The sequence below is a fragment of the Solea solea genome, chromosome 3, assembly GCF_958295425.1.
Source record: "Solea solea chromosome 3, fSolSol10.1, whole genome shotgun sequence".
Classification (NCBI taxonomy): Eukaryota; Metazoa; Chordata; class Actinopteri; order Pleuronectiformes; family Soleidae; genus Solea; species Solea solea.
Genome location: NC_081136.1, coordinates 8699134 through 8726842, shown reverse-complemented (window position 1 = coordinate 8726842; position 27709 = coordinate 8699134). Strand labels below are relative to the sequence as shown.

At 42.4% G+C, this 27709-nt stretch overlaps 1 protein-coding gene across 2 annotated transcripts in view; it reads left to right on the top strand.

The window, feature by feature from the left end:
* LOC131456253 (RAS guanyl-releasing protein 2-like) overlaps positions 1-23405 on the top strand; it is a 33815-nt gene extending 10410 nt beyond the window's left edge. The window contains exons 2-17 of one of the 2 annotated variants that reach the window (XM_058624415.1): positions 1709-1834; positions 1944-2046; positions 2304-2360; positions 2586-2717; positions 3252-3402; positions 5100-5273; positions 8050-8166; positions 8522-8803; positions 11364-11438; positions 12266-12385; positions 12666-12781; positions 12874-13015; positions 16709-16745; positions 19375-19533; positions 20712-20774; positions 21812-23405. In XM_058624415.1, coding sequence (XP_058480398.1) covers positions 1765-1834; positions 1944-2046; positions 2304-2360; positions 2586-2717; positions 3252-3402; positions 5100-5273; positions 8050-8166; positions 8522-8803; positions 11364-11438; positions 12266-12385; positions 12666-12781; positions 12874-13015; positions 16709-16745; positions 19375-19533; positions 20712-20770 — 1794 coding nt within the window. In that variant the 5' untranslated portion in view covers positions 1709-1764 and the 3' untranslated portion in view covers positions 20771-20774; positions 21812-23405. Of the gene's footprint in view, positions 1-1708; positions 1835-1943; positions 2047-2303; positions 2361-2585; positions 2718-3251; positions 3403-5099; positions 5274-8049; positions 8167-8521; positions 8804-11363; positions 11439-12262; positions 12386-12665; positions 12782-12873; positions 13016-16708; positions 16746-19374; positions 19534-20711; positions 20775-21811 lie in introns of both variants that reach the window. The other variant, XM_058624414.1, reaches the window with a different exon arrangement.
* Positions 23406-27709: the final 4304 nt, after the last annotated feature.

Sequence of the window (27709 nt, the reverse complement as noted above, 5' to 3'; positions counted from 1 at the left end):
TGACATAGAATTGATTCATTCTCGATTTAATGAAGCAGTAAGCAGTGTTGTCATGTAGTACAAATACTTTGTTATTTATATTTCTAGCAACTTTGACTACACTACATTTCATTTAACACATCTTTGTTACATGTTACTACCAAATAAAATCAGAAGAAGAAGAGTTGGTCATGGTCTGTATTTATATAGAGCTCTTCTACTATAATTGTGCCATTCACGCATTCACATGCGGTTAAGTGTCTTGCTCAAGGACACATAGACTAGTCAGGAATTGAACCCACAACCTTCCAGTTGAAAGACCATTCGCCCTACCACTGAGCTACCATGTCTCAGTCCTACAACTACTTTTGATACTTTTGAAAGTCATATACTTTTATAAGACTTTTACTTAAGTAATATTATATAAAAAAAAAAAGTGACTTCAACTTATACCAAAGTCATTTTCTGGTAAGATACTTGTACCTTTACAACTCAGGTATCCCTTTTAGATACTTTTTTTTACAAGACTGGCAGTTAAAAAAAAACAATTTGGATGAAGAACAGCTCATGTAAGTGAATATAAATTCATGCCATTTTTTTTTATTATTTCTGACATATTAAGAAGCATGTGAAGGTTGCAGCTGGTTGAAGAGTAAGCTACATTCAGGTTTTTATGCACTGCCATACAGTCAAAACCGAAAATGGCAAATTTTATGTTCCGTGCGTAAAATGTTTATATGTTTTTTATTGTGTCTTATGTGGAATGAATGTAATGGCAGAGCATAAAGTGATCGTTTGGGACTGTGCGTTGTGTGCCCCCTGTGCTGGGAAGCAGTTGAGTGCAGATGGGTCAGAGATTGGGAAGATTATACATAATGCATATACGTATATATGATATTTACTTTTACAATGCCCAAACCCCTCGCCATACGACTTTAACTCAAATATCTTGCCACTGAATATTGGACCCATAATTCATTATTACCAATTAAAATATCTGTAGGTGCAATATGAAAAATGTATGTATTTCATAATGGTATCAGTTTATGATGGATTCATCAATGATCAATGATTTAGCTGCATTTAAGTGTCAGGTTAAGGTCCTAATTATTATTTAACTAATATTTGCAGTGTATTTGTAGCACTGAAGCATCGGTATTTCATTTAAAACGTCACCATTTGTTTCTTGTGGGATAGAAAAAAAAATGAGCACCTGTCGCTTTAAGGGGATCGGGTTGATTGCTGGAGGGGAAGTTCACTAAAGGTTTGCGGTTTTCCTGACCCCGTTCAGACGCGATAAGAGTCGATCAGTGGATATATGTGCACTTTTTCTGTTGTGATTTTTGTCGAATAAATCTAAAAACATGAGTTGCTGTGGAGGGCACAGGTTACTTTTTTGGCAAAAGGCTTTTCTGGACTCCAGATGGGTTTGTATTGTAAAACCCACACGATCATATCAGCACGGGAATAACATTCCAACGCATATATCGCAATTAAAATATTACAGCAAATACCTCCACACCAGCTAAATGTCAACAGCCCCTGACAACCTCACTCTCACTCACAGTGAGGAGCTGTATGCAAAGCAGGTGGCCACATTACTGTTCCAAACGTGGAACGTGGGATCGACACTGTGAATTTCCCTCTCGCTCATTTGCACAATCCCCTCTCCTTTGCTCGCCTTTGATGCTTTCTTTTTTTTTCTTCTGTTATCTCCTCTTTTGGTCAGTGAGCGTCAAATCACACAAGGAGTGGAAAGAAAAAGAACAAGAGAGCAGAGGAACAATGGAGTCCACGTCGTCGGAGCAGTTGGCCACAGTGGACGCGCTGGTGGAATCGTGCATCCAAGCCTTTGGTTGGTTGTTTTTTTTTTTTTATGAAAATTGACATTTGTTCTAAATAAATTGCTTTATTCCCAAGTAAATGAAACAAATAACACATGGCACTCTTGTTCTGTGTTTCAGATGAGAAGGGCTGTTTGAAGGACACTCCCTTGGTCCGTATGTTCCTCATGATGCACCCTTGGTACATCCCTTCCACTGACATGGCCAAGAAGCTGGTGCTCAAGTATCCTTCACCTTTGCACTGTGTTCGCCAAGAACTTATCACCGTGTGTTTGTCGATGAATATTTTATTTTTCTCCTCATTCACACTTGCACACTTTTAATCCTGTCATGGACAAGCACCTCAGCAACCTCAGCTCTTCCTTCTCTTAGTGACATTCGAGAGTTTGCGGTCTGACAGGAAGAGGAAACAGTTGCTTTTGTTTCTTAGAAAAACTTTTTAAAAAATGTTGCAAGGTTTCACCTTGACTGGCGGATCAGGTCCCAAGAGGAGAGCTGCACTGCCGAGCGCCGAACAAGAATATGCCACCTTGTAAAGTAATGGACTCTGCTGTTAACAGTGCATTTGTTTCCTAGTCATTTCCTCTCTCCTTGTCTTCTTACTTTATTTGTGCATTCAAGCGTTTTGAAGAACAGTCACAAAAAGACACATTACCATTGAGGACAAGTCTATCATGTGGTAGATTTCTCACTCTGTTATATCATCATCATCATCTCTCTCTCTCTCTCTCTTTCTGTGAACCCCTTTGTTCTGCCTTGCAGGTACTGGATCTCCGAGTTTCCAGCAGAGTTCAATCTGAACTCGGAGCTGGCAGACCAGATCAAAGACTATAAAGACCTCTTGACCACTGAGGGCAACGAGCGTCAGAGTCAGCTCATTGACCTCGACAGTGTGTGAGTGAGAGCTGTGCATTGTCACCAGTGGGAATGAATGCTTCTGTGCACGGGTGTTTATGCCAGCGTACTCATTTGTGTCGCCTGTTTCTCAAACACGGCTGTGCTGCGCAGGGTCCGTGACTTCCTCCCTCGCCATAAAAGCCACCACTGTGTGACCTCCTTTCAGTTTTCACGTAGGAAACAGAAATCGTTCGTATAGTTTGTTGCTGCTTTATGTCTTACAGGGACATTTTGTTAAAGCCTTGCTTTAAAACCGCATGCACTGCAGCTTACATCGACGCAGTGCATGTATAAAACACAAGTCATGGCTAATTGCCCCTAACTGGCATATCACTGGCAGCTGCAAAGTGTGATGTTGCAGACTCTGATCTCATGTTTATTAGCATGCCAGAAAAAAAATAAAAAAAATAAAAGAATAAAGAAATGTCAGGGGCTGCAAAGACAGCTCTGATTCAGTTATCTATCAGCTGTTAACTTGTAGAAAATTAGCTCATCATATGCTCTCCGTAAAAGAAATGGTTTTTTTCACAGGCCTTCGTATAAATGGAAACGGCAGGTGACGCAGCGTGTTCCGTCGGTGTCCAAAAAGAGGAAAATGTCCCTCCTCTTTGACCACCTCGACTCCTGCGAGCTGGCAGAGCACCTGACCTTCCTCGAGTACAAATCCTTCTGCAAGATCCTGGTTAGTTTGATCGCAGCCTGTGATGTTTACAGCATTTACCAGTTCTTTGAATCACACTTAATTATATTTCTACTCTACTTTTAGAAGCACTTTATAGTTGCTAAGCAATTTAAGTTAATTGACAGATAGAGACATTGCTTCCTGCCAGTAATTATTATTATTATTGTCTGAAAACATTTTGCTCTTTGAGTCTTATTGTGGGAAGCAAAGACAATGACTGGGTTTGTGCTGATTTAAATGGTGGACCTCTTTTTCTTTCTTTCTTTTTTTTTTTTAGATAATTTATTCAACTATTATAGTGTTGGTGCCAAGATGTGGGCAGTGGATGTTTGTCTGTGCTTTGTCTGTGCTCAGAAACATACTCAGATCCAGTATGAAACAGAAGAAGCTACAATAAATAGAAATACATGGCTCGACAAGGACATTTATACACGAGACAAAGGCAAATTACTGTCATTTACTAGTAAACAGAAACGGGAGAGAAAAATAACAACCGAATAAATCAGTGTTATGTTTGATTAAAATGTATCACAAAGTTGAACAGATTTGTTTAAGGGAATATTGGAGAGACAGGCACCACAGAAGGATAAGAAGCTGCAACTCGATACTGTAAATGAAAACCACAAATCGCTCATGATATACGGTGGAACAATGTTGTGATTTCCTCATCAGGTAATTTCCAGTGCAGAAAAATGCGGGGTGGGAGGGAGGGATGTTCCAGTCATGTGATAACATCCTCCTTTATGTGCTCAAAACTGTTTCCACTGTAAATGATTTTTGTGTTTTTATATATATGTATATATATATATATATATATATCGTGTTTTCTAGTCCTGGGGACAACTCAAAGCTGCTTTACACTACAGTTTTGCCATTCCCACATTTCATACCCATTCACACAAACGTGGGGTTAAGTGTCTTGCCCAAGGACACGTTGGCATGTAGACTAGCAGAGCCGGGAATCTAACCCATTACCTTTGACTTGAAAGGCTACTCGCTCAACCACTGCGCTACTGTCATCGCAAATGTGCTCCATTAAAATGCTTTATTTCTGTAAGGAAATGCACCTACAAAATAGATCAATTAATCAAACAATGAGCGATAAACCAACCAACCAACCAACCAACCAACCATCCATCCATCCAACCAACCAACCAACCAACCATGCAATCAACCAACTATCCAATCAACCAACCATCTAACCAATCAGCCAACCAACCAACCATCCAATCAACCAACCAACCAACCATCCAATCAACCACCCAACCAACCAACCAACCAACCATCCAACCAACCAACCAACCAACCAAACAACCAACCAACCAACCAACCAACCAACCAACCAACCATCCAATCAACCAACCAACCAAACAACCAATCAACCAAACCCAAATTTACTTGGTCTTATAATTTTGTCTCTCCTCCCCAAACCAACCAGTAAACCGCAACATATTTGTGGCTTTAATAATTTATAAAAAAATGGTGGTAGAGCACGTTGTCTTTCAGCCAGGAGGTTGTGGGTTTGATACCCAGGTCTGCTTTTTTTACACATTAAATGGACCCTGGACAAGACTATTAAGTGGCTCCTGATGGCTCTGCCGGTAGCGTATCTTATTCTAACTTATAAGTCACTTTGTATCAAAATGTCTGCCAAATGACTCTGTGGAAATGTAATTAAATTTCAAATGTCCTTTTAGTTTCAGGACTACCACAGCTTTGTGATGCACGGCTGCACGGTGGATAACCCCATCCTGGAGCGCTTCATCACGCTCTTCAACAGCGTTTCCCAGTGGATTCAGCTCATGGTGCTCAGCAAACCCACAGCCCCACAGAGAGCCGCCGTCATCGCCCACTTCATCAGGGTGGCACAGGTTTGTCTGCCGGGCTCTCGATGCCTGTTTACTGCGAGGGTTTGAAGACAGAGGGTTGTTGTTGTTGTTGTTGCTGTTGTTGTTGGGCCTCACAGTGAAGACTGACAGGAGATTATTGTCTGGAGCCAAAGATAAAGAGCAGAGGAAATGTGTTAAACAGTGAATTGGAGATTAAAGCATGAGATGGTGAGACAAGGAGAGAAAAGTCTAGTGCGTGCACTGCACACATGATAGACACCATCATTTGCAATTGGATGGAACAAAAAAAAGTGAATTTAATTTAAAAAGGCTTTGAAGGTATTAATTGTTAAGATGCATACAGGCTATGCTGCAGTCAGCTCCAGTAATGACTGAAAAACCCCTTTGTGATGAGGCAGTTTTTGCATTGTTAGCTACTGTGGGGGTTGTAAAATTGTCTCAAGAGGTAAAAAAGAGCGAGTTAAAAAGTTCACTTTACATTATGGACACTTCCTGATGACCAGAAATAATTAAATGATGCACTTTATCACAGAAATGACCTCAGTATCTTGAACTACAGTATAATTTACACGTGTCCTTTCATTGCCACACATTCAGACAGAAATCATACACAGTCATCTACAGAGCATTGCATGACTGTATCCCTAATCTTAATTTAATTAAGGTTTTTTTGTTTGTTTTTGTTTTGTTTTGCCTCCAATGCCTCTTAAACAAAGCTACCTTACATGGTTCCCTGCAGAGTGTGGAGACTGTCGCCCTTTCACTACAAAAACATCCCTCTAAATGGCATCCTGGGCTTCACCGTACTTCATATCATTTCACTTTGATGTGATTGCTTTGGTCTGCCAGGTGAGCTGGGCCAAAGCCTATATGACTCACTCTGCGAGGGAGATGAAGTTGACCATAGAGAGTGCAGAAACGGAAATCCCTGCAAATGCAACCTCTCTTCTAATAGTGCGTCTGCTTTGGGGTTCTTTTCATCAGTGAGATTTCTCTTGACTGCTCTCATTTCCCATTTGCCACTTTATGTGGGTTGGAGCGCTCATCGTTTATTTAGCAGACTCTCAGCAGGTTTCTGCACCCCGTCCCTCAGAATACACCAGTGGTCCGACACCGCAGCGGGGCTCTTGTCAGGACTGTGCTCTCCTGACTGTTTCACTCTTCTTGATACTGAACATCGAATGATCCCATAGTCATGTCAAGAGAATGCGCCGCCACACAGACGGATTCATCATCTCGGCTGGAGACCCTCTTGCTAATTTCTGTCCAATTTGCGCTGCTGCAGACTTTGGTATCCGGAGATGAAGCCCAGTGTGCGCTCATGCGGGGACAGAAATCAAACTCACGCCGATTTCAAATGTATTCCGGGGCGGCACAAAAGGTTGCCTCGACATTTCCCAAAGCTTCCCTCAGGGTGCCCTGAATATGTCTCATTTCCCACTTCACAAATGAATCATGTTTTTTTTTTCTTTTTTATATGTATTTTCTGACTGAAATGACAATTTAAAATGCAGAAATGACACATGCACGGTCTACTTCATTGCCCAAAATATGTGCCTCTGCCTTATAGCTTTGATAACAGACAGCACGAGGGTGATCTGGATCTCCTCGCCCTTTCCTTGCGCTGATATATTGTACACCTGGCTGAAACCGCTGAATGCTGACAGTGAAACTCTTCCCCAGGCCTCTCTGATGGCCACATAAACGAGCAGTGCCACTGCTGACATCTGCTCTGGAAATCCTCGCCTACCTTCCTCACTGCTTTGCCAATTGATTCCAAAGAGTGTTTGAGCTAAATCAAATGATCCCCTCCGGCAGCCCTCCCACCCAGCTGCAACCGCATTGATTTTCACTGAGATGCAGAGCGAGCTGAAGGGCAGTGTGGCGCCCTGCGGAGTGCCATTCACAACGAGTTAGCCCGACTTTAACATAGACGGGTCAGAACATTCAGTAATAACGCAGCTACTCGGATTTTCTCCAAGAGTCTCCGGCTTTACCTTCTTCACACTTTTTTATTTCCTCTTGGTTTTCATTACCTTTCTGACTCTTCGTTTTTAGAGTGGCGTAATGTCTTCAACTTTCTCCTCAGTGAAAGTTGAATAATCCAGACAGTTCTGTTTTTAAACTTTCTTGTGTGCAGAGAATGACAAGCAGACAAACACTAAAGAGAGATACATTTCACATTTCTCAAGTTTTCAAATTTGCTGTTGAATGCAGTGGGAGATGAGGTTATAATAGTTTTGACATTTTAGTTGTTTGGTTTTGACTTCTGGTTTTTTAAATGAGTTAGTTTTAATTATTTTTTTTTAGAACGGGTTTTAGTTTTTTTGTAATTTGCCAGGGGCAGATTCAAAAAGTTCATAATAAGTACTGTGTGTCATAAAAACCCAACAAAAGATGCCATTTTAAACGTCTGAATAAAAACATAACAGTCTACAAGAAACTAGAAATCACATTGATTGTGGGCCAGGAGTGGCTTTTAAAACCCAGTAGAGTGGTGACAGTTTTCCTTCTTTTAGTTCACTTTTTATTCTTGTGTGTTTTTAATTAGTATTTTCATGCTTTGATTAATGTTTCATGATTTTGTTTTTACCGTCTGTCGTTACTGATGTGTATCCTGTGGGTTGTTGTAAAGGGCTATAGAAACAAAGTACACTACTTTACATGTGAACCCAAACGTTCATGTATTAAATACATTTACAAAGACAACTAACTAAGCAAATTTTCGCTACAATTTCAGTTAGTTTTAGTTAGTTTTGGAAACGCACAACTCTACTTTTTTATTTTTGTTTCACAGAAACTGCTGCAGTTGCAGAACTTCAACACCCTGATGGCGGTGGTGGGCGGCCTCAGCAACAGCTCCATCTCCCGCCTCAAAGACACGCAGGGCCACATCAGCGCCGAGACCAACAAGGTGAGGCCGTCGCTCCTGTTCTCTCCAACCTGCCACTGATTTACAGCATTTCTGGCACGCACAGCTCAGCTAGGCAATGTCCACTGCACATGGTTGTGATAAATAACCTCCTCTAGAACTCCTACACAGTGTTTTTTTCTTTTTTTTGAGCAACTATTTGAGCCGTATGACGGGGGAAGTTAAACAGTTGGACAAGTTCAAGTGTCTTGCCTGTTATGTAGTCCATCTGGAGTCAAGTTTTCCAGAATGTTCTCGATTCCTCTAAACAAATCTCTCCTCAGACATGCACGCTGTCTGTTTCTCATCTCGTTCCACCGTGTCCATCCTCTCCTCTTAATCTTTCGCCCGCAATCAGGTTTTTAACAACCTCATTGAACTGGTGACGTCGTGCGGGAACTACAGCCAGTACCGCAAGCGCTTCTCGGAGTGCTCGGGCTTCCGTTTCCCCATTCTCGGGGTGCACCTGAAAGACCTGATAGCCGTGCACGTGGCCCTGCCGGACTGGGTGGACAAAGAGAAGACCCGGGTGAACCTGGCCAAGACGCAGCAGCTGTACGCCATCCTCCAAGAGCTGGCGCTCATCCAGACGACGCCTCCTCACGTCGATGCCAACACGGATCTGCTCAACCTGCTCACGGTACGTGCTAAAAGAGCTGACTGACCTGAATGTGTTTGTGCCGAGTCCAGACTGAGCGTTTGGCTTGAATTTAAGGAAGATGTACCGCTCAAAGAACAGTGTGTTCCAGGCAATCTCCAAAAAAAAAACCCAGACAGCAGTGAAGTGGGATGAAAAATGTTTAAAGCGGGACAAACAGCCTGTTACACCTACTTTGTTGTTCTGTGTTTTGATTGGCTCACAGTCAGAAAAACTGCACCGGGGACAGACAGGGACTTGAGACGGGGACTTGAGACGGTTTGGAACCGAAAATAATGAATGCATGTTTATTCACATGTCCTAAATAGATACAGTTGGGTGAGAAGAGCCAGTGTTTCATGTGTTTGTATTAAAACCGTGATCGTGTGAAGATTGCGTAAATGACGAGACAAATAATGAACCCTGTTGCGTCATATTTTCACTGCAGTTACTGTATAGATTATTTCGTTAGATTATAGTATTTATGATTGTGAATTAAATCATGTCATAATCACTTAGAATTTGACAGTACAAGTTGTCCACTTCTGTTTAAGCCAGTATTTATAAGTCATACCCAGGTCACGATAACGTGCAAACTGCTGATGGTCATAAATAGATGGCATTTATCGTCTTAAAGGAAAAATATCATGTGTTTTGGTCATAAATAGATGGCATTTATCGTCTTAAAGAAAAAATATCATGTGTTTTCATGTCTGTTTCACTTGCTTGATGGAAACTCGCCATTGAAATAAAGCAGACAATAACGGGGAAAGTAATGTGATGTAATTCCTCATGAATTATATGCACGCTTGAAGTGTGAAACGATATCACTGGTGTTTTATTATTTAAAGGGGGAAGAGTTTAGTTTGAATCAACAGTTTAGTGCAGCTCAAGTAAATCATCAGGACTTCCTGCGGCAGAATCACGCGCTGCCTCTTCATCTTATATCTCGTCGGGAGCTGTGAAAGTGGAAACATTTGTGCCTCGGCGTGAAGCCCAGGGTTGTGTTTCGGCATCAGTAATTCTGTGGCAGATGCAGATGCGGCTTCTCTGAATACGTGAGCAGCAGTTTCCCGGGGTTTAAGCCATCCCGGGAGATCCGTTACCCGGCATGGCTGCAGGTGTTTGTGTGAGATTGCAGCTGGTTGGTGCAAATGAGAGAAAACAACTTGACAGGTTTTTCGGAGCCGAGGGGCACCGGGGGAAGTTTGCCGGACAGAGTCAATACTCAATTATCTTATGGCAGTGCTTATTGGAGTTGATGCAGCTTGAGTAATACTCGGCACACAGCAGGGGCAAGAGAGCCGATAAGTCCTTCAAAAGTAATAAAAAAAACTGTTTTTATAGCCTGTGTTGAGGGCTAAAATAAGCAAACCGCATATAGATTTAAAAACAATTACCTTCCTTTCACTAGCGTTTCACATGAAAGGCTTTGTTTAATCTCCCTGAATGATTTCACTGCATAGCAAAGGCCAAACAAGATAAACGAGTATTTTTCTTTTTGCATCTTCAACTCACAGGAAACATCATTACAGTAAGAAACCGAGGAAACGACTGTAGTGGAAATTAGACGCTGCTCTCGCTCACCTCTACTTAACGAGTCCTATAATAAGCACACGTGAGTGGGAGCACGCTTTGTGTGGGACACGTGAAAAGAGTACAAATGTAAACGATCACGCGCAAAGAAAGTCATTTAAATTAAACGTATTCTGATAGAGATTTAGCTTAGATAGAGTTTTTTTGGTTTATTTTAATGCATTTATGGTAAGTCATAGATACATTTTAAAGCATAAATACATTTGATTGTGAACTATGTTATCGTTCTATGTCCACACAGACACTTTTATTTTGAAATTCTCTGAACTATCTATCATCACAAATATTTTTATCACCCGCCCCGACTGAAAAAATTGCTTTGTTCCAAAAAAAGATGGACTTATTTTCACTTGACTGGCCCCCTCGTGCCTCACTGTACAGGACTGTGTTTATTCACTGGTGAGAATGGATGCTGAGGATGAAACAAGGATATATTCCATGGTTATTATCTTAAAAAAAAACACATTTTGATCATGTGACTCTTTGTTTGAACTCTATCTGTTATCATTTCCTGTTTTACTTTGAAGCTACTTACCCTATGTGTCTTTTTTGGTATTTTACTTCCTGTCTTTGTCTGGGGTTTTCCTGCTCTTGTCTGCCTGCCTCACCCTGATGTATTTCACCTGTGTCCAGCTCTTTCTTCCGTCCATTTGTGGATTTAGTCTCCACGCTTGCAGTTTGTGCTCTTTAGTTCGTCCGTCCAGTCTTACGTGTCGTGACTTTCTGTCTTTCAGTCCTGTTTAGGTTTTCTCTGTGTTTATCTGATTTTCTGTTTGCTGCCTAATTAGAGGAGCAAATGGAAGCCTGTGTGTTCACATGAAATGTTCTTCATATGTTTTCCTTCCTGTTTGCTTTATAAGACGTGTTTTAACTCTCTGTTATTTTGTTTCGTAGAGACAAATATCTAATTTAACGTGTCACAGAGATCGAAAATAGTCAGTGACTTGATGTGTTCTGGCCTGTGCAGGTCTCTCTGGACCAGTACCACACAGAGGAGGAGATTTACCAGATGTCTCTGCAGAGAGAACCACGAAAGCCAGTGGTGAGCAGCTCCCAGATCCTTGCTGTTTGCTCTGACAGTGAGACCGCTCTCCTCCTGTCTTGATTTGATGGATGTTTCTGATTTTCTCTGCCCTCATCTGAAGCTGTGTCACCTGCTTTCTCAAGCTGCCACGGTCAGATTGTATCACAGTTGGTGCTGATACAGCTATTGTGATCCTTTTAATATCAACAATTGGGATTTTCTTTTCCTCTTTAAACCCTAATTGAATAATACATGTCATATTTCCAAAAACAGTGCACATTAGCAGCGGCTACATTTAGCTGGAAGAAAACAAGATGAAATGTAAACAGGAAACTCGGCCCAATGTGAGCCTTCAAATGAGCATGCTTCATGTGAATCTGCAAAATGACTTTTCGAAACCCTGGATTTACTTTTTAAGGGTTTTAATTGGCAGTTGCTTCTTTTAGCAGTTTGTGCTCACCAGGCACATGTGCAAATATCACGACTCTGGGTGAGAAAAATGTTTATTAAATCATCCTTAAAAAGAGAACCACGCAGTATATCATGTTTTGACACCGCCCCCAAGCCACCATCACCTGCTGTGAATGTGTTTAGATCATTTATCATCCTTATTTCGGCCTAACATTATTGCTAAACATTTTAAACCGGTCTGACCCACTGTATAAAATGTACACAATGTATATTGACCAATAATAGGGGATATTGGAAATCTTTATTTTCATTCCCTCCTGACATTTTGTCATAACCTTTAGCCTTGTCCCCCTCTTCTTTGTAAGATGACACTCGCTTCCTTTGTGTATTGATATCGATCTCACTGCCTTTTGGTTTCTCCTTGGCTGTAGCAGAACTCCAGCCCCGGGCCGGCGCCTGATCCCAAGCCTACAATGATCGACGAGTGGGCCGTGTCAGTGAAGCCCAACGCTGACCCGACCATCATCAAGAAACACATAGAGAAGATGGTGGAGGTGAGTTGCGTAATATCTGGGGACCACTGTGATGCTGACCATAAAAATGAAGTAGCAGTTATTTGTTTTACTGTTTAACTGTGAGACACTCTTGGCTGTAATCTTTTCTGCAATCGGATTTTGGGGTTAAAAATGTTTTATCGATCCGAGCTGCTGGAATCCTGCCAGAGCCCATTAGAACATTTGGAAATGAAAGCTATTTTTTGATCCATTCGATATTCCTTTATAGTCCTTTTGTTATTATCACTGAAACTAACCCGTGGCTCCCACTGGCTTTAAGTCTGTCTTCAAAAACTTTGACGCTGACGGCGACGGCCACATATCCAGGGAGGAATTCGAAGCAATCCGGAACAACTTCCCTTACCTCAGCAAGTTTGGAGAGCTGGACAAGAACCAGTAAGAATTTTTATTTTTTTTTGCACATTTGTTAATAAAACCAAGAGTGAAAACTCACACGTCCCTCTCTTGTCACCTGCTTCCTCACGCAGAGACGGCAAAATCAGCAGAGAGGAGATGATCGATTACTTCATGAAAGCCAGCTCTCTGCTGAACTGCAAGATGGGTTTCATCCACACCTTCGCCGAGGCCACCTACGTCAAGCCCACATTCTGTGAGCACTGCGCTGGCTTTGTGAGTCATTGAGAAAACTGGGTCGGATCTGTATGTACTGTATTACAAACCCTCCCGTGGCTCATGGGAAGGCCTTAAATATTGATCTCTGTTCTGTTTGCTTATGTCTCTTTCGAATGCATTGATTTCCTCGCGAGTCTCAATCGATGGCACATGTCTTGGTTTCTTTACAGAAGGTCAAAGGTCTGCTATGTTCACCCTGCTGTTCCATAATAATGCAGCTGTATATACATTACTCGTGTCTGCACTACATTATGGGTCTCGGCAGTCGCTGGTAGCATGCGATAGCCCCGCCCCCTCGCCTGTTCCTCCTGTCAGGTCAGGGCAATGCCAATTACTTTGAGGTAGAGCTGCACACTGCTGAAGATGCATTCTGGGAAATATGGGAGGAAGGTAATTGGGCTGGATGATAACCCTTCGCTGTTGCAGTCTTGTATCTGTGTGTGTGTGTGTGTGTGTGTGTCCTCTGGCCCTTAACATTCCCTGAAGTCCCCCGTCTAAGGAGCTCTGTGTTATTTAGACTCAGACAGTGAGTCAGCACTCATCCATAATGAGAGCAGGAATGGGGCCCTCATGGTGACGTCCCATTCATTGCTCTGCACTTCATACACAACCAGAGAGACATAGTAACGCTCCATAAGAGAGATGTGTTGTACGTAGACTACACCGCAGGTAGAGATTTACATTAACACTCAAAATACTGAGTAGGACTTTAGACACGGACTCGCATCTATTCCCCTGAGGACACTCAAGCATCATGAGGGGAAACTTGGAATAGCGAGCGGGGAGAGATAAGGACTATTCTTCCCTGTGTGTGTGTGTGTGTGTGTCAGGGGTAGATACACCAGCCACTTCCTCATACAGTATGCCCGCTCTGTGCTTTCCTCTTGGCTCCCTGGCTAAAAACAATATTTTCCCGCAGTTCATTTTTCAGCACTTGTCTCAAACACGCTGTACAACCCCCCCCCCCCCCCCTCTCTGTAAACACTGCAGAGTTCACTCACCTCCAGTGTCTCACATGGATCCTAATAATCTTCCGCTTGCTTTGCCTGCAGTCACCTTTTGGCCTCCCCCCCCCCCCCACCTCCTAATTAATGGCACGCGGATGCGTGTAATTTTTTTGCGTCTCAGGAGGAACCGACAAGTGCTTAGCTACAGGCTGAGAGCAATTTAACATGAGAGACTGCGGAGTGTGACACAGACGCCTCCTCAGGGTTTGTTTTGACGTAATCTGAATTGGAAAGGGAGGAGTGAATGGAAACTCATCTGTTGTTATGTCTTGAGCGTATCGTACAGTGAGTGAGAAATGCACGAAAAAAAACAAACGCAGCAGCAAACGATCTCTTCGTGGCCGGTGAAGGCAAACCGATCAATACAAAACCTATAAAACGTTTCCTTTTTTTTTTACTTTACATAATTACGACTAATGATTCTATTTAGCTGCCAAGTGCAGAAAGCTTTCTCTTATGCATGTATTGCATTTTGGTTGTGAAGGAGTATGAGATAATGCACCTCTTAAAAGTCCAGTGTGTAACATTTAGGAGGGTTTATTGGCAGAACTTGAATATACTGCCCGTAAGTACGTTTATATAAGTGTGTAATTGCTTTAAGAAAAAAAATTGTTTGGTTTTTGTGGCCTTAGATTAAGCCTTTTACGCTGACTGTACTCAACGCAAGGGTTTCTTTTGTTTTGTGGACATTGTGTGCGTTTCACTTTTTGGAGTTGTGTGCAAACAAAGAACAACACCATAGGAGGTCACTGACCCTGAGCTTTGTTTATTACAGTCGGCAGTCTCACTCTTAAATGTCGAACATCCTTGAAGAAGGACAGAAAAGCTGTGACCCACTTTCACAGTCGCGCTTAGTCAGAGTTCCTCTTGGCTAATGATCAATACCAGTTTTGGTTGTTTGTTTTTTCACTTTCAAACGCGGACAAACTTGACCATAAATGAAGCTATGAAGTGGCACAGTGGACTTGCACAGCTCGGGCAGGTTAATAAGGTACTGTAGACGACGGCACTGTCTTATGTCAAGTCGTGTCCAAATCGTGTTAGCCTCGTCCATGATCACCATGATCTGGTTTGTGTCATGTATGCTGCAGTGAGGGATTTGATTTGAGTCTTAGCATGTTGTTGGCCACAGGAATAGTCTGTCATTAGTTGTCTGCGGAAAAGCAACACATTTTCAGTTCCTGTTTGCCGTGCATTGTGTTTTCACACTGTTGACGGGCAGCAAAGGTGCGTCTACAGTAGTTATGTTTAGATTCCTCTTGTTGTAAAAGCATCCGGCCGCGCACCTACATCTGTGTGTCTCAAATGACTGTATTTATGTATGTATGTTTGTGTTGCATACATGTCGGTTTGTGTGTGCGTGTGTGTGTGTGCAGAGGTCAGGATATTTTGTGCCTCCTCAGATGTGCCAGTGCCGTGTGTGATCTCCAGCTCGGCACTTTCATGTCATTGTTCCCCCACTGTCTGTGTGGTCCCTGTGTCCTGCTTGATGTTGGGGGGAGGGCCCCCACCTCCCTCTGTGTCCTGACCAACCTCATCTTTTTCCCCCCCCTTTGCTCTTCCTCTGCCCCAACCACCCCCAGCATCTCTCTCTCTCTTTCATTGTGCTGTTTTCTTTTCCATTTGCTTACCGTCCTTGGCATCAACTGAGCACCGGACGTCACGTGACTTGCATTGTTTACAACGCCATGGTGGCAGGAAAAGCTTCTGCAAATACACTTGACGCCGTCAATTCACTGTGAACTTCCGGATCATCCGGAGTTCAATTGCCAGTGTCACTTTTCTACTCTTCAGCTTGAAGATTTACCTGCGATAACTAATACTGTACGTCAGCTGCAACAAGCAGCAGTCCCTCTTTAACCACGTTGTGTTTTTGATCAGCTACAGGCTGATTTTCACACTAAAGTGAAATGAGCAGAAACTAATAGCTAGTCCGGGAAGTAAGAAAGTAACATATAGCGTCATTAAGAGTTGGCAACGATGTGTATATGTGATATTTATAGTTAGACGAAATGATATAGTTGAACTTTTTGTGTTTTTTTTTTTTTGGGCATAAATCACGGCATTAATTATAGCAATTATTGGAAGAGAGACAACAGGAGCACAGTACGTCTTGAAATAAGCAGAGGATGTTATAATAACGGGTGCAAATTTAAGCAAATGAGTGAGGTGTAGGAGGTTATGCATGAGGTCTTTTAATAGAATTTGGAAAAAACCTGCTTGCTGTGTTTGGTGGCGCTCACTTGTCTGTAAGGGAGACAAAAAAAAAAAAAAAGGTATGACACTATGTTGCTGCCACCATTGCTAAAATGTGTTATTTTGATAGTTATTAGGTATGTGACAGATTTGCTTCATTCCTTATATTTAGAACCCATTGCCTTGTCAAAAACTGAATTCCGGGTTGCCAAAAAAAGCCTCCATTCCTTGCGTAATAAAGGTTCCTCCGATTCCCACAATGTCAGTTTATCTACTCCCCTATCTTGCGAGGTTAAAAAAGGCCTCATCGAGGTTAATAAAATCGTATCAGTTAGCAAACAAACAGATAAAAGCAGACGAACCATAACTCGGCCGAGATATCAAAGGTTCTATAATGACCACAGCTTTCTTTGTCGGAAAATGGCGCTATAATCTCTTCCTAATTAACACTCACCCACACTGACCTTCTCTTTCCTTCCATTTGCAGATATGGGGCTTTTACAAGCAGGGCTACAAGTGTAAAGGTAAGGGATCATCGTCTGAGTGTCCACATCTGCTGCACAGATGTGCATGTTCCACCCAGATGTGTGTAACCTTCAAAGAATTAGTGATTCATTCGATTCCCAGTGTATACACACACACACACAGACACACACACACACACACTCGCAGATAAAGATCCACTCAGTGGAAGCAGCTGATTTAATGTCATCAACACAGAAACCTTATCAAACACCAGCTCGGGAAAGCTGAGACTACAACACTCCAATATTTACACTCTCAGGATTCCCAGTCGTTGTGAGTTTGAAGGAGCTGGTTCATCTCACAAATGTACACACACGCGCGCACAAAACCTCCAGCACCTCCCATTATCTCCTCCTCATGGTCATTAGCTTGAAAACACACACACACACACAGACACTTCATTTCCTCTGCCTCCCTGCCTGCATGGATATTGCCACTGGCTGCTTCTGCTGATGCTAGAAGTTAAGTAGTGATAATCTGCGGATATTCAGCCCTCTAATTCTACATATGTTTCCCTCCAGCTGTCGAGCGACAACTTTAAAAAAAAAAAAAAAACGATGCCAAATTTAATATGCAAATCGCGCACGTCTCCATCTGCTGGAGCACCGGAGTGATTGATAGGCCGAGCGTAGCCGTGTGAATGGGAGACGGAAATTCGGCAGATAACATTTCATGACTCTGCCAAGTGCTCAGCAAATCAGTAAACATGCTGAGTGTCTGTGTGTTTCAGTGTCATCTCCCTATAATAGCTCAAACAAAAAAAGCGTCTATATTCGGGTTCATCCCAGGTTGGTGCGTGCTCATTAAATAGTGTGGAAATTGTCATCAAACACTGGAGTTACATTGCTACTGGAGTCATTAACTTCCCTTTTGGGCGTGTGAAGTCCTGCATTCAGGTACTAGCAATGCTCACAGGAGCAAAATAAGCCGATATCTGTGTAATCACTCATTTGTTTTTGGGTTTTTTTCCCACAACAAATTAAACTTGAAATTTCGAGGGTAAAGTCGGAATATCATTTTGTGTCGCTCCACAGACGCTGCCACTGAATCTCAGTCTGCGGTTGGTGACGTCATGAAAGAAAGAGACTTTACGTCAGAGGTGGAAAGAGTACAAGTTAAAGTACTGCTCTAAAAATTTACTCGAGTTAAAGTAAAAAAAGTAGCTTGTGTAAAATGTAGTCAAGGTTGGGCTTCTTTTGTCATGTCGTGCCAAAAGGACAAGGCGACACAAATCTCACATGATTTGTTTTTTAATTCAAGGCAAAGCTTTAGAAATGAATGTGCTGATGAAATAAATAAATCCACATAATGGATCGGTCCACATGGGTCAAAGGTCACAAATGCTTTAATTCCCTCACTCGGGGACCTTAATTAGCGTCACTTCACCTGTCCTCATCATTCCCTGAAGTTTGTTTATTTTTATTTCAACATTTAGTTTTACTCAGTAGCGGATGTGATTTAAAACGTAGCAAAGTACAGTACTTCCAAAAAAAACATACTTATTAATTAAACGTAAAATCACACAATTTAAATGTAATGACTTTGAAGTCATGAAAAGAGTTTCAGCAGGTCAAAAGCTCACATCTGAGACTGACTGGAAGCGTCAAGTCTCAGACAAAGAGTAGATAGAATGTCAAGATTTAATGTCAATATTGATATATGATATTGTGAAATGAAGTGATATTATTATAATGTGTTCTATTCATTTTTAAGGAATGCTGACAGTTGAGAAAACTAAGTTAAAACATTCAAATTGAGGGCAGACACCATCATGAGATTTGCCGCCGTTGGTACCCTCTAGTTTCTCCTAAATCCTCCGCTCGCCTGTGTCCACGCGACGGTGCATGGAAGTGTTCTGGCTCGTTCCAGTGCATTAAGGAGTGCAGAAGAAGTCAATGAAAAAAAAGCCCCACAGCCATTCATCCCCATTACCCTCGTTATCCAGTACTCAGGGAGGTAGAAAGAGCAGCAGCAACGTAATCAAAATGGATCACCCATGTTGAGAACTCTGTATTTGGACGAGTGTTTAAAGGACGAGCTCAATGTGTTTGCTAAACATTCTCTGTGGGATTGTATATACTGATCTTGTAATTGTCCATAAATATGAAGCCACCCTCTCCGCCACCTTCCAATGTCAGTTTGGTAGCGTCTGAAGTCTCCGTCTCGCCATTTCATTTCGTATTCAGTGTCAGACTGATTTAAAAAAATATAAAGAACAAAATCTGAAGGACAACAACTGGTGAATTTGTCTGACTCTGACGTACGTGTTTTCTTGCTGTGTTGCGGGACGGCCCATTGCTCCTCTGCTCTTAGACTCCCCCTGGTTGACAGAGTTGTTGATTGGTACGGTCAGCTTCACACTATGTGTGTGTGTGTGTGTGTGTGCCAGTGCACGTGTGTCTGCCTGTCACCACTTGCCCTCCCTTTCTCCCCATCACTCCCAATAAATATTTTTTCCGTCCACTTCCGCCGATCTCACCCTCTCTCCCTCCCTCTCCTGCGACCCCAACCGTCCTCCTTTCATCCCCTTATATGACACCTCTCCCTGCGGCTGCTGCCTGCCATCCTCCTCCTCCTCCTCCTCCTCCTCTTCCTCCTCCTCCCTCCACGTGGACGCCGTGGGTGCAGCCTGTGGGGTGAACTGCCACAAGGCCTGCCGCAGCCGCCTGGCTGTCGAATGCCGGAAGAGGACCAAGAGCATCAGCCATGAGACGCCGCCAGCTCTACAGGCCAGATCCTACAGCTTCCCTCCGCCTGCCAACACCCCGCCCAGCTTACAGAACACAGGTGAGTGAGCCTTCTTAGTCCCTGCCCCCTCACTTTAGAACTCTCAAACTACCTGTAATGTGCTGTGTTTTGAAAGTAGACTGATATTTGCACATGATAATGTAGTTAATGTAGATAATTGTTTTGAGACGACTGAGACAGACCATACGTGTTTATGTCAACTAGTAGTCTCTTGTATTACTCATTTTGTGCATCATTTGTAATTAGAAATGTGTTCAATTTGATCAGATGGAGGAAAACGACTAAATGATCGTCTATTTTAATTTATTGTTTGTAGTCATTGTTTTTCTAAACTTGTATTTAATATGACATGTGTTGCTGACGCCCTTGTACAGGAGATTTGGTTAAAAAAAGGTTAAATAAAAATTAAAAAACAAGAAATTTGAAGCATATGGGCCAAAAATATGACATCACTCGTTTCCAAACATCAGTATCAGCTATAAAAAAAAACAGGTATCGGTCGATATCTCGTTGTGTTTCTTATATGATGTTTTAATATCTTTAATATCAGTTAAAATTAACGTCAATAAAAAGTCAAATTGAAGAATACGATATCCTGATTACTATTTGCCAGTTAAAGACTGATATAATGAGAACAATCTTGTGCATGAGTTTGCTATTAAGAGCAACTGTGAAGCACTTTTCAACACAGCATTTTCTAATTCCTGCAAAACACATCTTTCCTCTTTGATGTGATTTAAAGGCAGTATGAAATCTACATATTTGGAAAGGCACACTGTCAGATTCCTCAGTGTTCTTAAAAAAAACCAAGAAGAAAGAAGATTTTCTCTGCCAGAAAAATAATGTGCAGCATGCTCTCAGCCGCTCTTGTCGCCATGGCCACACCTCCGCTATTTGAAGGGTTTGCTTTCGTCTTCCTCCAAGCATATGCTGTGGTGACATTTGGAAGGTGTTCGCAAACAATGGCGTCATTTGCACTGAAACTGTAATTGGTCAAAAGACTCATCACTGCAGTGATTTCATCAGATATTAGTGAAAGTGACGCCGCTCCTGCCTCTGTTGTGTATCACTGTGTGAAACTTCTGATATCGAGATATTATTATAATAATAATAATGATGTCAGGCAATGGTGAACAGACAGATGCCGCACATTTCATCAGTGTTTTTTTATTTCCAATTGTTTGATAAATGTCTTCACTTTCCTTTTTGTCCAACAGTCATTGTTGAAGAGGATATAGAGACAGTGGAGGAAGGAGTGTTTGATGTCCACCTATAACCAGGTGAGAGAAATAATCACTTTTCCCATTTTTACTTCACAGTTTCATTTTCTCTCTGACACAGAGTTTACTCCTGGTGTTCTTGAAAAGCCTCAACTATACTCTTCTCCCTGACACAAAGTTTGTATGATTGTGTGTGTGTGATAGTTTTGAAGGTGCGTATTATACATTTGAAGCTATTTCTAGTCATTCTAGTGAAGCAGGTCATATAACGTGAGCATGATATCAAGGTTTGCAATTTGTAATAAAATGATTATGGTCCCTAACGATTACAAAAACAAAATAATCAAAACAAAATGGGGGCTTTTATTCTGAAGACTACGCTTTAATGTCGTAACAGTGTCTGACTTCCTGTTACGCTCGTCATCCGCCAGCAAAACTAGAACACAGACATTCAGTGGAATCCCCGGGGTTAAACACGCAGCATGAGTAAAGTTAGATATACAATTTACAACAATTTATTTAGTTATTTTAAGGTAAATTCAAAAATGTAATTAAAAATGTCATGTTCAAAGCCACTTTTATTTATTTTTTTTTTTATTTTTTTTATCTTTATTTTTACCCACAATAAATTCCATTTGTTTCAAGTTAAATTTTGCCCCAAATAATCGTGATTATCATTTTTCCTTTAATCGAGCAGCCCCATATCAATATGCTCATTAAGGTATTTGCCAGTCAAGAAACACGGCGAGAAGGTGGAAGCATAACAGCTACTCTCATGAAGAAGATCTTTATTATTCAGGGCAGATCGACATACTCGAGGCTCTTGGAGGTTTTTCAGATGCACAACAGTCTCTAAAGTATAGTATTTACATGCCTGAGGTGATCGTCTATCCAACCATCAGGCTTTAATTTGTAATTAATTCACATTACTAATTTGGTTTAATTACGACAGACGTGCCAAAAATTGTGAATGTTGGGCTTCAGGGCTGCCGTACGAGAAGACACGCATCTATTATACACACCACTATATTCCATTTTCATTGAGCACTTGTTTCCCTGTATGTACAGCATTTCTCACCCTATGACAATACTTGCAGGAGCCGTGAACTGAACGTGTTCTTTGCATGGAGGAGCCGGCGCCAGTGTCCACCTCGCTCTATTTTAAAAATCCTTCCAACGGTTCGTGTGCAAGAGGCCAAATCAGCAACTGCTGGGAGCTGCAGACTCAGACTGTTCTGCAGAGTGTGTCAGTGTGTGAGTGTGCGTGAGTGTGTGTGTGTGTGTGTGCGTGTGTGTGTGTGAGGAGACACTGCACTGAACACAAAAACCAGGATACCTACATGGTGCCACACAGTGGACACACACTGCAACAGCGACTCCACAGAATGTCTTTGTGGTGTAAAAAAATCTCTACATTTCAATAGCATTCCAGCCAAGTGTTAACGTTACTATATGTATTGTTTAATCCACAATATTGTATTTTCTTGATGAAATGTTTAAAGTCAGTAGAATCTATCTATTTGAGCACTTTTCTGCAGACTGGAGCGCTCGTCTACTCTTTGGTCACAACATAATAGAGGTGCTGTTATTGCCAAGAATGTAAACCTGTCGCCCCCGTACTAAGCCTCCGTCGTCATCTGAGAATCTCTGCTTTGTTATTGTCCATCATCCTGTTTTTGAAAATACATTTCAGTGGACCAATTTTGATGTCGTGTATATAATACTGTTGACGGCGACGAAACCAACCATTTTGCAAAGAGCAAAACGACTGTGGGGGACGGTGGGGTCGGGGGACGTTGATGAGCATCATATTTTTGTCATGTTTTCCTGAATATCAGTAACTGTCCTATAGTTCTTGCTGTTGTGATGTTTTCAGTATACAGTGCTGTCTTGTATCGGTGCACTGATGGTCTCTCCTTGTAGCAGAAACGGTGACGCGCTGCTGTCACACGAAGAAGAACCCACTCCGGAAAGCTTAAATACAATATATTTAAAGTGAATATTTTGTATTTTATATTCGGTATCTTTTGGTTTGTGGACAGAAAAATGTTTTATAAACCAAACTAACTGATTCATTGAGAGTATAATTGATGGATCAGTCGGTACAACAATGAAAATAATGATTAGTTGGAGCCCTGCATTAAAACTGGAGGCTTTTTGTGCGACAGCAGCAAACCCATTATCCTGAGAATCTGTGTTCAAGTTGAATTTTTAGTGTTTCTTTTTTTTTTTTATCCTGCATGCTTCTCCCCCTTCATGCCTCTATTCTCTACTCCAGACTTCTTACTGAGCATTTCTTATTTTAATGTCGCATGCCAAGTTCTCTTTCATTTAAAACGTGAGGTCTTGGAAGTTCCAGAGCTGAAAAGGACGACGCTTACGGTCTAAAATGGTCTGATACTTTGTGCCCGTGTGTGGAGAATTCAGACCTCGAGTGCCATAGTGTTACCTGCTGGTTTGTCATTGAATGAGACTATCACACTGCTGGTATTTATTTTTCTGTATAAAAAGCGAAACAGCTGCCAGTCCTTCTGTGTCACTCACTGCCTGAAGAAGGATATTTGTTTGTTTGTTGTTCCTTGAATGAATCTTTGAGACTGATGTCCATGCTGCATTCTTGTGGACCCCAGACATTAGTTTTCTGTTCTGTTCAAGAATTTCTGTACCTAATAAGAATGTTACTGAAAGAAAGCCAAGGTTTTGTCTCGTCTTTGTGAGATTGGAAGTAGCTGTTCTGTTCTCGCACGGTTTTGCTCCTCGCTTGCTTTCTTGTGTGTGTGTGTGTTTTGGTTTCTCTCCGTCTTGTTGGTTTACTCCCTCCTTGGGAACTACCCTGAGAAAAGTCAGAGCCACTGTGACCGCGCAAAACATCCGTCTTCTGCCGCTCTATCCTCCACATGAGGGTCAGATCGCCAGTCCATCGCAGGGCCACATCGAGACAAACAACCACTCGCTCTCACACTCCCTTTTTAGAGTGTCCAATATACCTAAATCCCCAAATCTGCATGTTTTTGAGACTATGCGTAAACTCCATGCAGAAAGGCCTTTGTTCCAACCGGATCACGAATCTGGGTCTTCTTGCTGCAAAGGCAAGAGTGCTAACCACTACACCAACCGCACACAAACCCAAATTTAACATACTATTATCCTCTCTTCTGTCTATTATTCAATCAGTGCCCTCATTCAGTATGAAAATGTTCTCATTTTTATATCCGTCATCATAAATGAAAGCCATCCCTGGTGTAATATTATTCCCAAATGTCCAGGCTCCATCTTTCAACCACATTCAACCACATCCTCAAAAAAACGCCCCAAAACAAGACTCATCCAGATGCAAATCTGCACTGACCAAACACACACTTCTTTCAATCCTTCATCCTGCGTGTCATCCAGCGTCTCGTGGCATTCCATCGCAGACGCTAATAACTAGCCCCGGATGAGCCTCGGAGTCAATGCCACATTTAATTACTCTCAGAGATGAAGCCAGTCTGGGCCTCCCGACTGCCTGACTCCCACTCTGTATGTCCAGTCCAACGAGAGGACATTGATCTCGCTCTATCCAGCCCTTTGAATCTGCTCATATCTCATCGAGTGCTGTGATACTCTTAAATGCTCTCTTGTGGTAACGTGCCGGTGCAGCTGTGAGCTGATGAACTGCAGAGGTGATGTGTTCGCAACTTGGCCCATCGACCTCGGCCGCTCGCACAGATGCATCCGGCATTAACCGCATGATTATGGAGCTGCGATTTATTCTCCTCCTGTGGCGGCCCGTTCTACCGGCGAGGACGCTCCACATCCATCACGTCTAAATAGCCAAAGAAATTCACATTTATTGCTTTTTTTTGTGTGTGTGTGTGTTCAACTGAGCTGATTGTTAATGAAGCGCCAGGAGAAATTGACCAAACGAAGGAGTCACAGAAGCAAACGCACAGGCCTCTTGTCCTGAGAGTCCTGAGGTGTCCAGATTTGTGTCTGTGCCTCGACAGTGGTCAGTAGGGATAAAGAAAAAAAGGAGCAGCAGCCGTGTCATAAACCTGACACGTAATGTAATATCCTCTTTGAAATATCGCCGACTATCCCGCTGCACCACCGCGTCGTCAAGTGTGTGTGGTCATAACTGAGTCCAGCGTTCCAGTGTCTCTTTTAGTCCAATGATTGATACTTCCCATTCAGCCTTAAAGAAAATCCCTGGGAGCAGTGCAGCCATTTAGTCGGCAGCCTGAGTGATATTGATCTGAGAAGTCTGAAATGAGGGAAATTGAATAGCATCGCAGCTAATTATATTGTAATGAATGCAGGGGGGGGGGGGGAGAATAACCCCACACATTGTTAGCACTCTCACAGTGCGACCTTGATTGTGAGGAGAGGGAAGATGCGAGGCCTGATAGTTGAAATGCATTGGAGGGAAAATGTCATTTTCCCCTTCAGCACGTGGTAAAGGCCTGTAGTCGAGTGCATATTAGAAGAGATTGCGATGCTTAGCACCATGATGGGCTGTATGGCTGCGAGATATTGGCAGATCTGCTTTTCAGCGGCGATAGAAATGAATGAAAGAGGTTTTTTTTTTGTTTTACGATAAGGAAAAATCAACATGCAATCTACATGCAATGCCCATTTGTTTGAGCAGCACCTTTCGTCTTGTAAGACTAATGAAGAAATGATTGATTTGATGTCATGCTCATCAAAAATACTCGGCCTGCAGCCAAGCTCTGTGTTCATCACCCGCTCCTCTGCTCGCAACCCTCCCACCCCCGCCATGACACCTGCATCTGCAATGCCTTCCCCTTGTGGTGCACTGATGGCAAGCATCTGGAGCTGTTAACCCTCCTGCCAGCATGACTGGGATCATGGCTTTTCCGGCCACTTGGTGGCAATGTTCAGCTGTTCAAATGAGAGCCTGTGAGGGGGAGCCGGCTCCTGTGAGGAAGGAAGGTGGTAACACTGCCAGTGATGTGGCAAAAAAAAAAAAAAAAGGGAACAGAGCCACTGTCGGGGTTTCTGGTGAATCACAATGCAGCATCACAATGCAGATACAGCACTACAGCCTTCTGCCATTACTACGATATCTCTCACAACCTCATAAATGCACCATTTTAAATTGAATTTAAGACGAAGGCCTCACGTGTGCTTCTCATTTTGCAGTGTCTCCATAGATGCACATGCAGGTGATGAGGAAGAGCGTCCAATATCACTGCAACACACTCTCGAGCTTAGTTTGTCCTGACTTTGCAGAGGCAAATATGACACTGTGGTCCTTTCAAAAACAACGGGAGTATTAAATTAAACGTCCAAGTCTCTGATTCGGAATAGTCACTAAATCCAGCTGGATAAACAGAGTAGATTTCAAGTGGAAACAAGTCACACAAGGCTCCGAAGAAGCTGCCCCCAGCACCGAGCCCTCTGCTTATCAGACTTTGTCCACATTTGAGAAGTAGCTGCGCAAACTGGGTCTCACAAAGTCGAAGAGGCTCAATGAGACGGCTGCAGCCTTAATTGCATTAAGCTCATTGCTGACTCTGGTGAAGCGCTCAGCACTGTAGGGGGGTTGGAATCCTCATTAGAGTAGAATCCGTTATGATGAATATTGCTTTAAGAAAATTCAACTCGCGCACCAAAGAATCCCGGAAGGATGTTGCCCAAACGTGTTTGAATTTTTTTTTTTGTAAATCATTAAAATAGTGTGTCCATTTCAGGTTAACTAATGTGTCATACTGTTTTAGCAGGTTTTGAGGTCTTAAGAGAAACTTTTTGAAACCTACAGTTTTGTATTTTGGTCAGTGCTGATTTTTCTTTTTTTTTTTGCCATAACGGTCATGACTGAAGTTATATGGATCATTTTCTTATATACTTGCGTATAAACACACCTCTTTGCGAAGATTTGGATTATCAGGTGAGGCGACCAAAGATGGAGTTTCTGGAGTCAGTGATGAGTGCAGTTGAAATTGGAAGCAGCTCAGATCTGAGGAGAACTGAGGCAATGCCAAACATGAACAACAGTTGGGCATCCTCTGTCAGTCTGCCTGTGAATCCCATAGTTATGGTATATCTAAGGTTTTGGAGAAAAGGAGGAGAGGGGAGAGAGGTCCTCTGCTGACACCTAAAGTCGACCTTGGGGAGGACTGCGTCGTCGAGTTATTGGTCCTGTGTTAGGTTAGGTTCAACAAAGGTATAATGAGGAACACTGTACACAAATGATGGGTGCCGGGGTTACACAGAGGCCTTTGTGTTTTGCCAGTTCCAGCTGGTCTTTACTGAGTTGTGAGGTTTGTGCTTCGGAATGTAAGTTGTATTTAAACAAGTTTTTCTCTTACAATTGATGGTCTGCTGGTCATTCAAGAGAATGCAGGTCGTTGACACTGGTGTCAGCTTCACTTTCTTGTCCAGCCTGTGCAACAGCACAAGTGAGGGCACTCTGAAAGGCTTAAGCACCCGACTGAAAGCATGCTGACATAAATCTTTAGCCACAATCTATGTTAAATATTGCCCCGCCTGCAAAAATGAACATAATCAGAATGAGAAACCTGTCAAAACCGTCAACTCTTCCTCCATTTATGCCTCTTTCTCATTTAGCCATGACTGATACCAAATCGAGTTACTGCGGCCTCAGGATTGACACAAGATCAATGGCGCCACATCTGCAGCGAGGATAGCGAAGCGTATATTTAATATTCCTGAAGCTGCAGGACAGAGGCGAGGAGAGAAGGAAGTAAACCTGAGCAGTGGCCAGCGTTTCCACTGATGGACCTGTAGATTGTATCTTGTGACCCGGACATGCAGAGATAGCGGTGCACCTCCGACTTATCTATCTCTAACCTGCGTGGCTGGGGATTGCCACTGTTGTCAAGAGTTCCAGGAAAAGGAAAGAAAACAAGCTTGTCTCTGTGTGTACCCTGCAGTCCTCGTGCCTTTCATTACCTTGTTGTTGTTGTTGTTGTTGTTTTAATTTGAAGATTAAAACCTGCTCTTTGGTGCATTTAACATTGCACAGCTGTTAC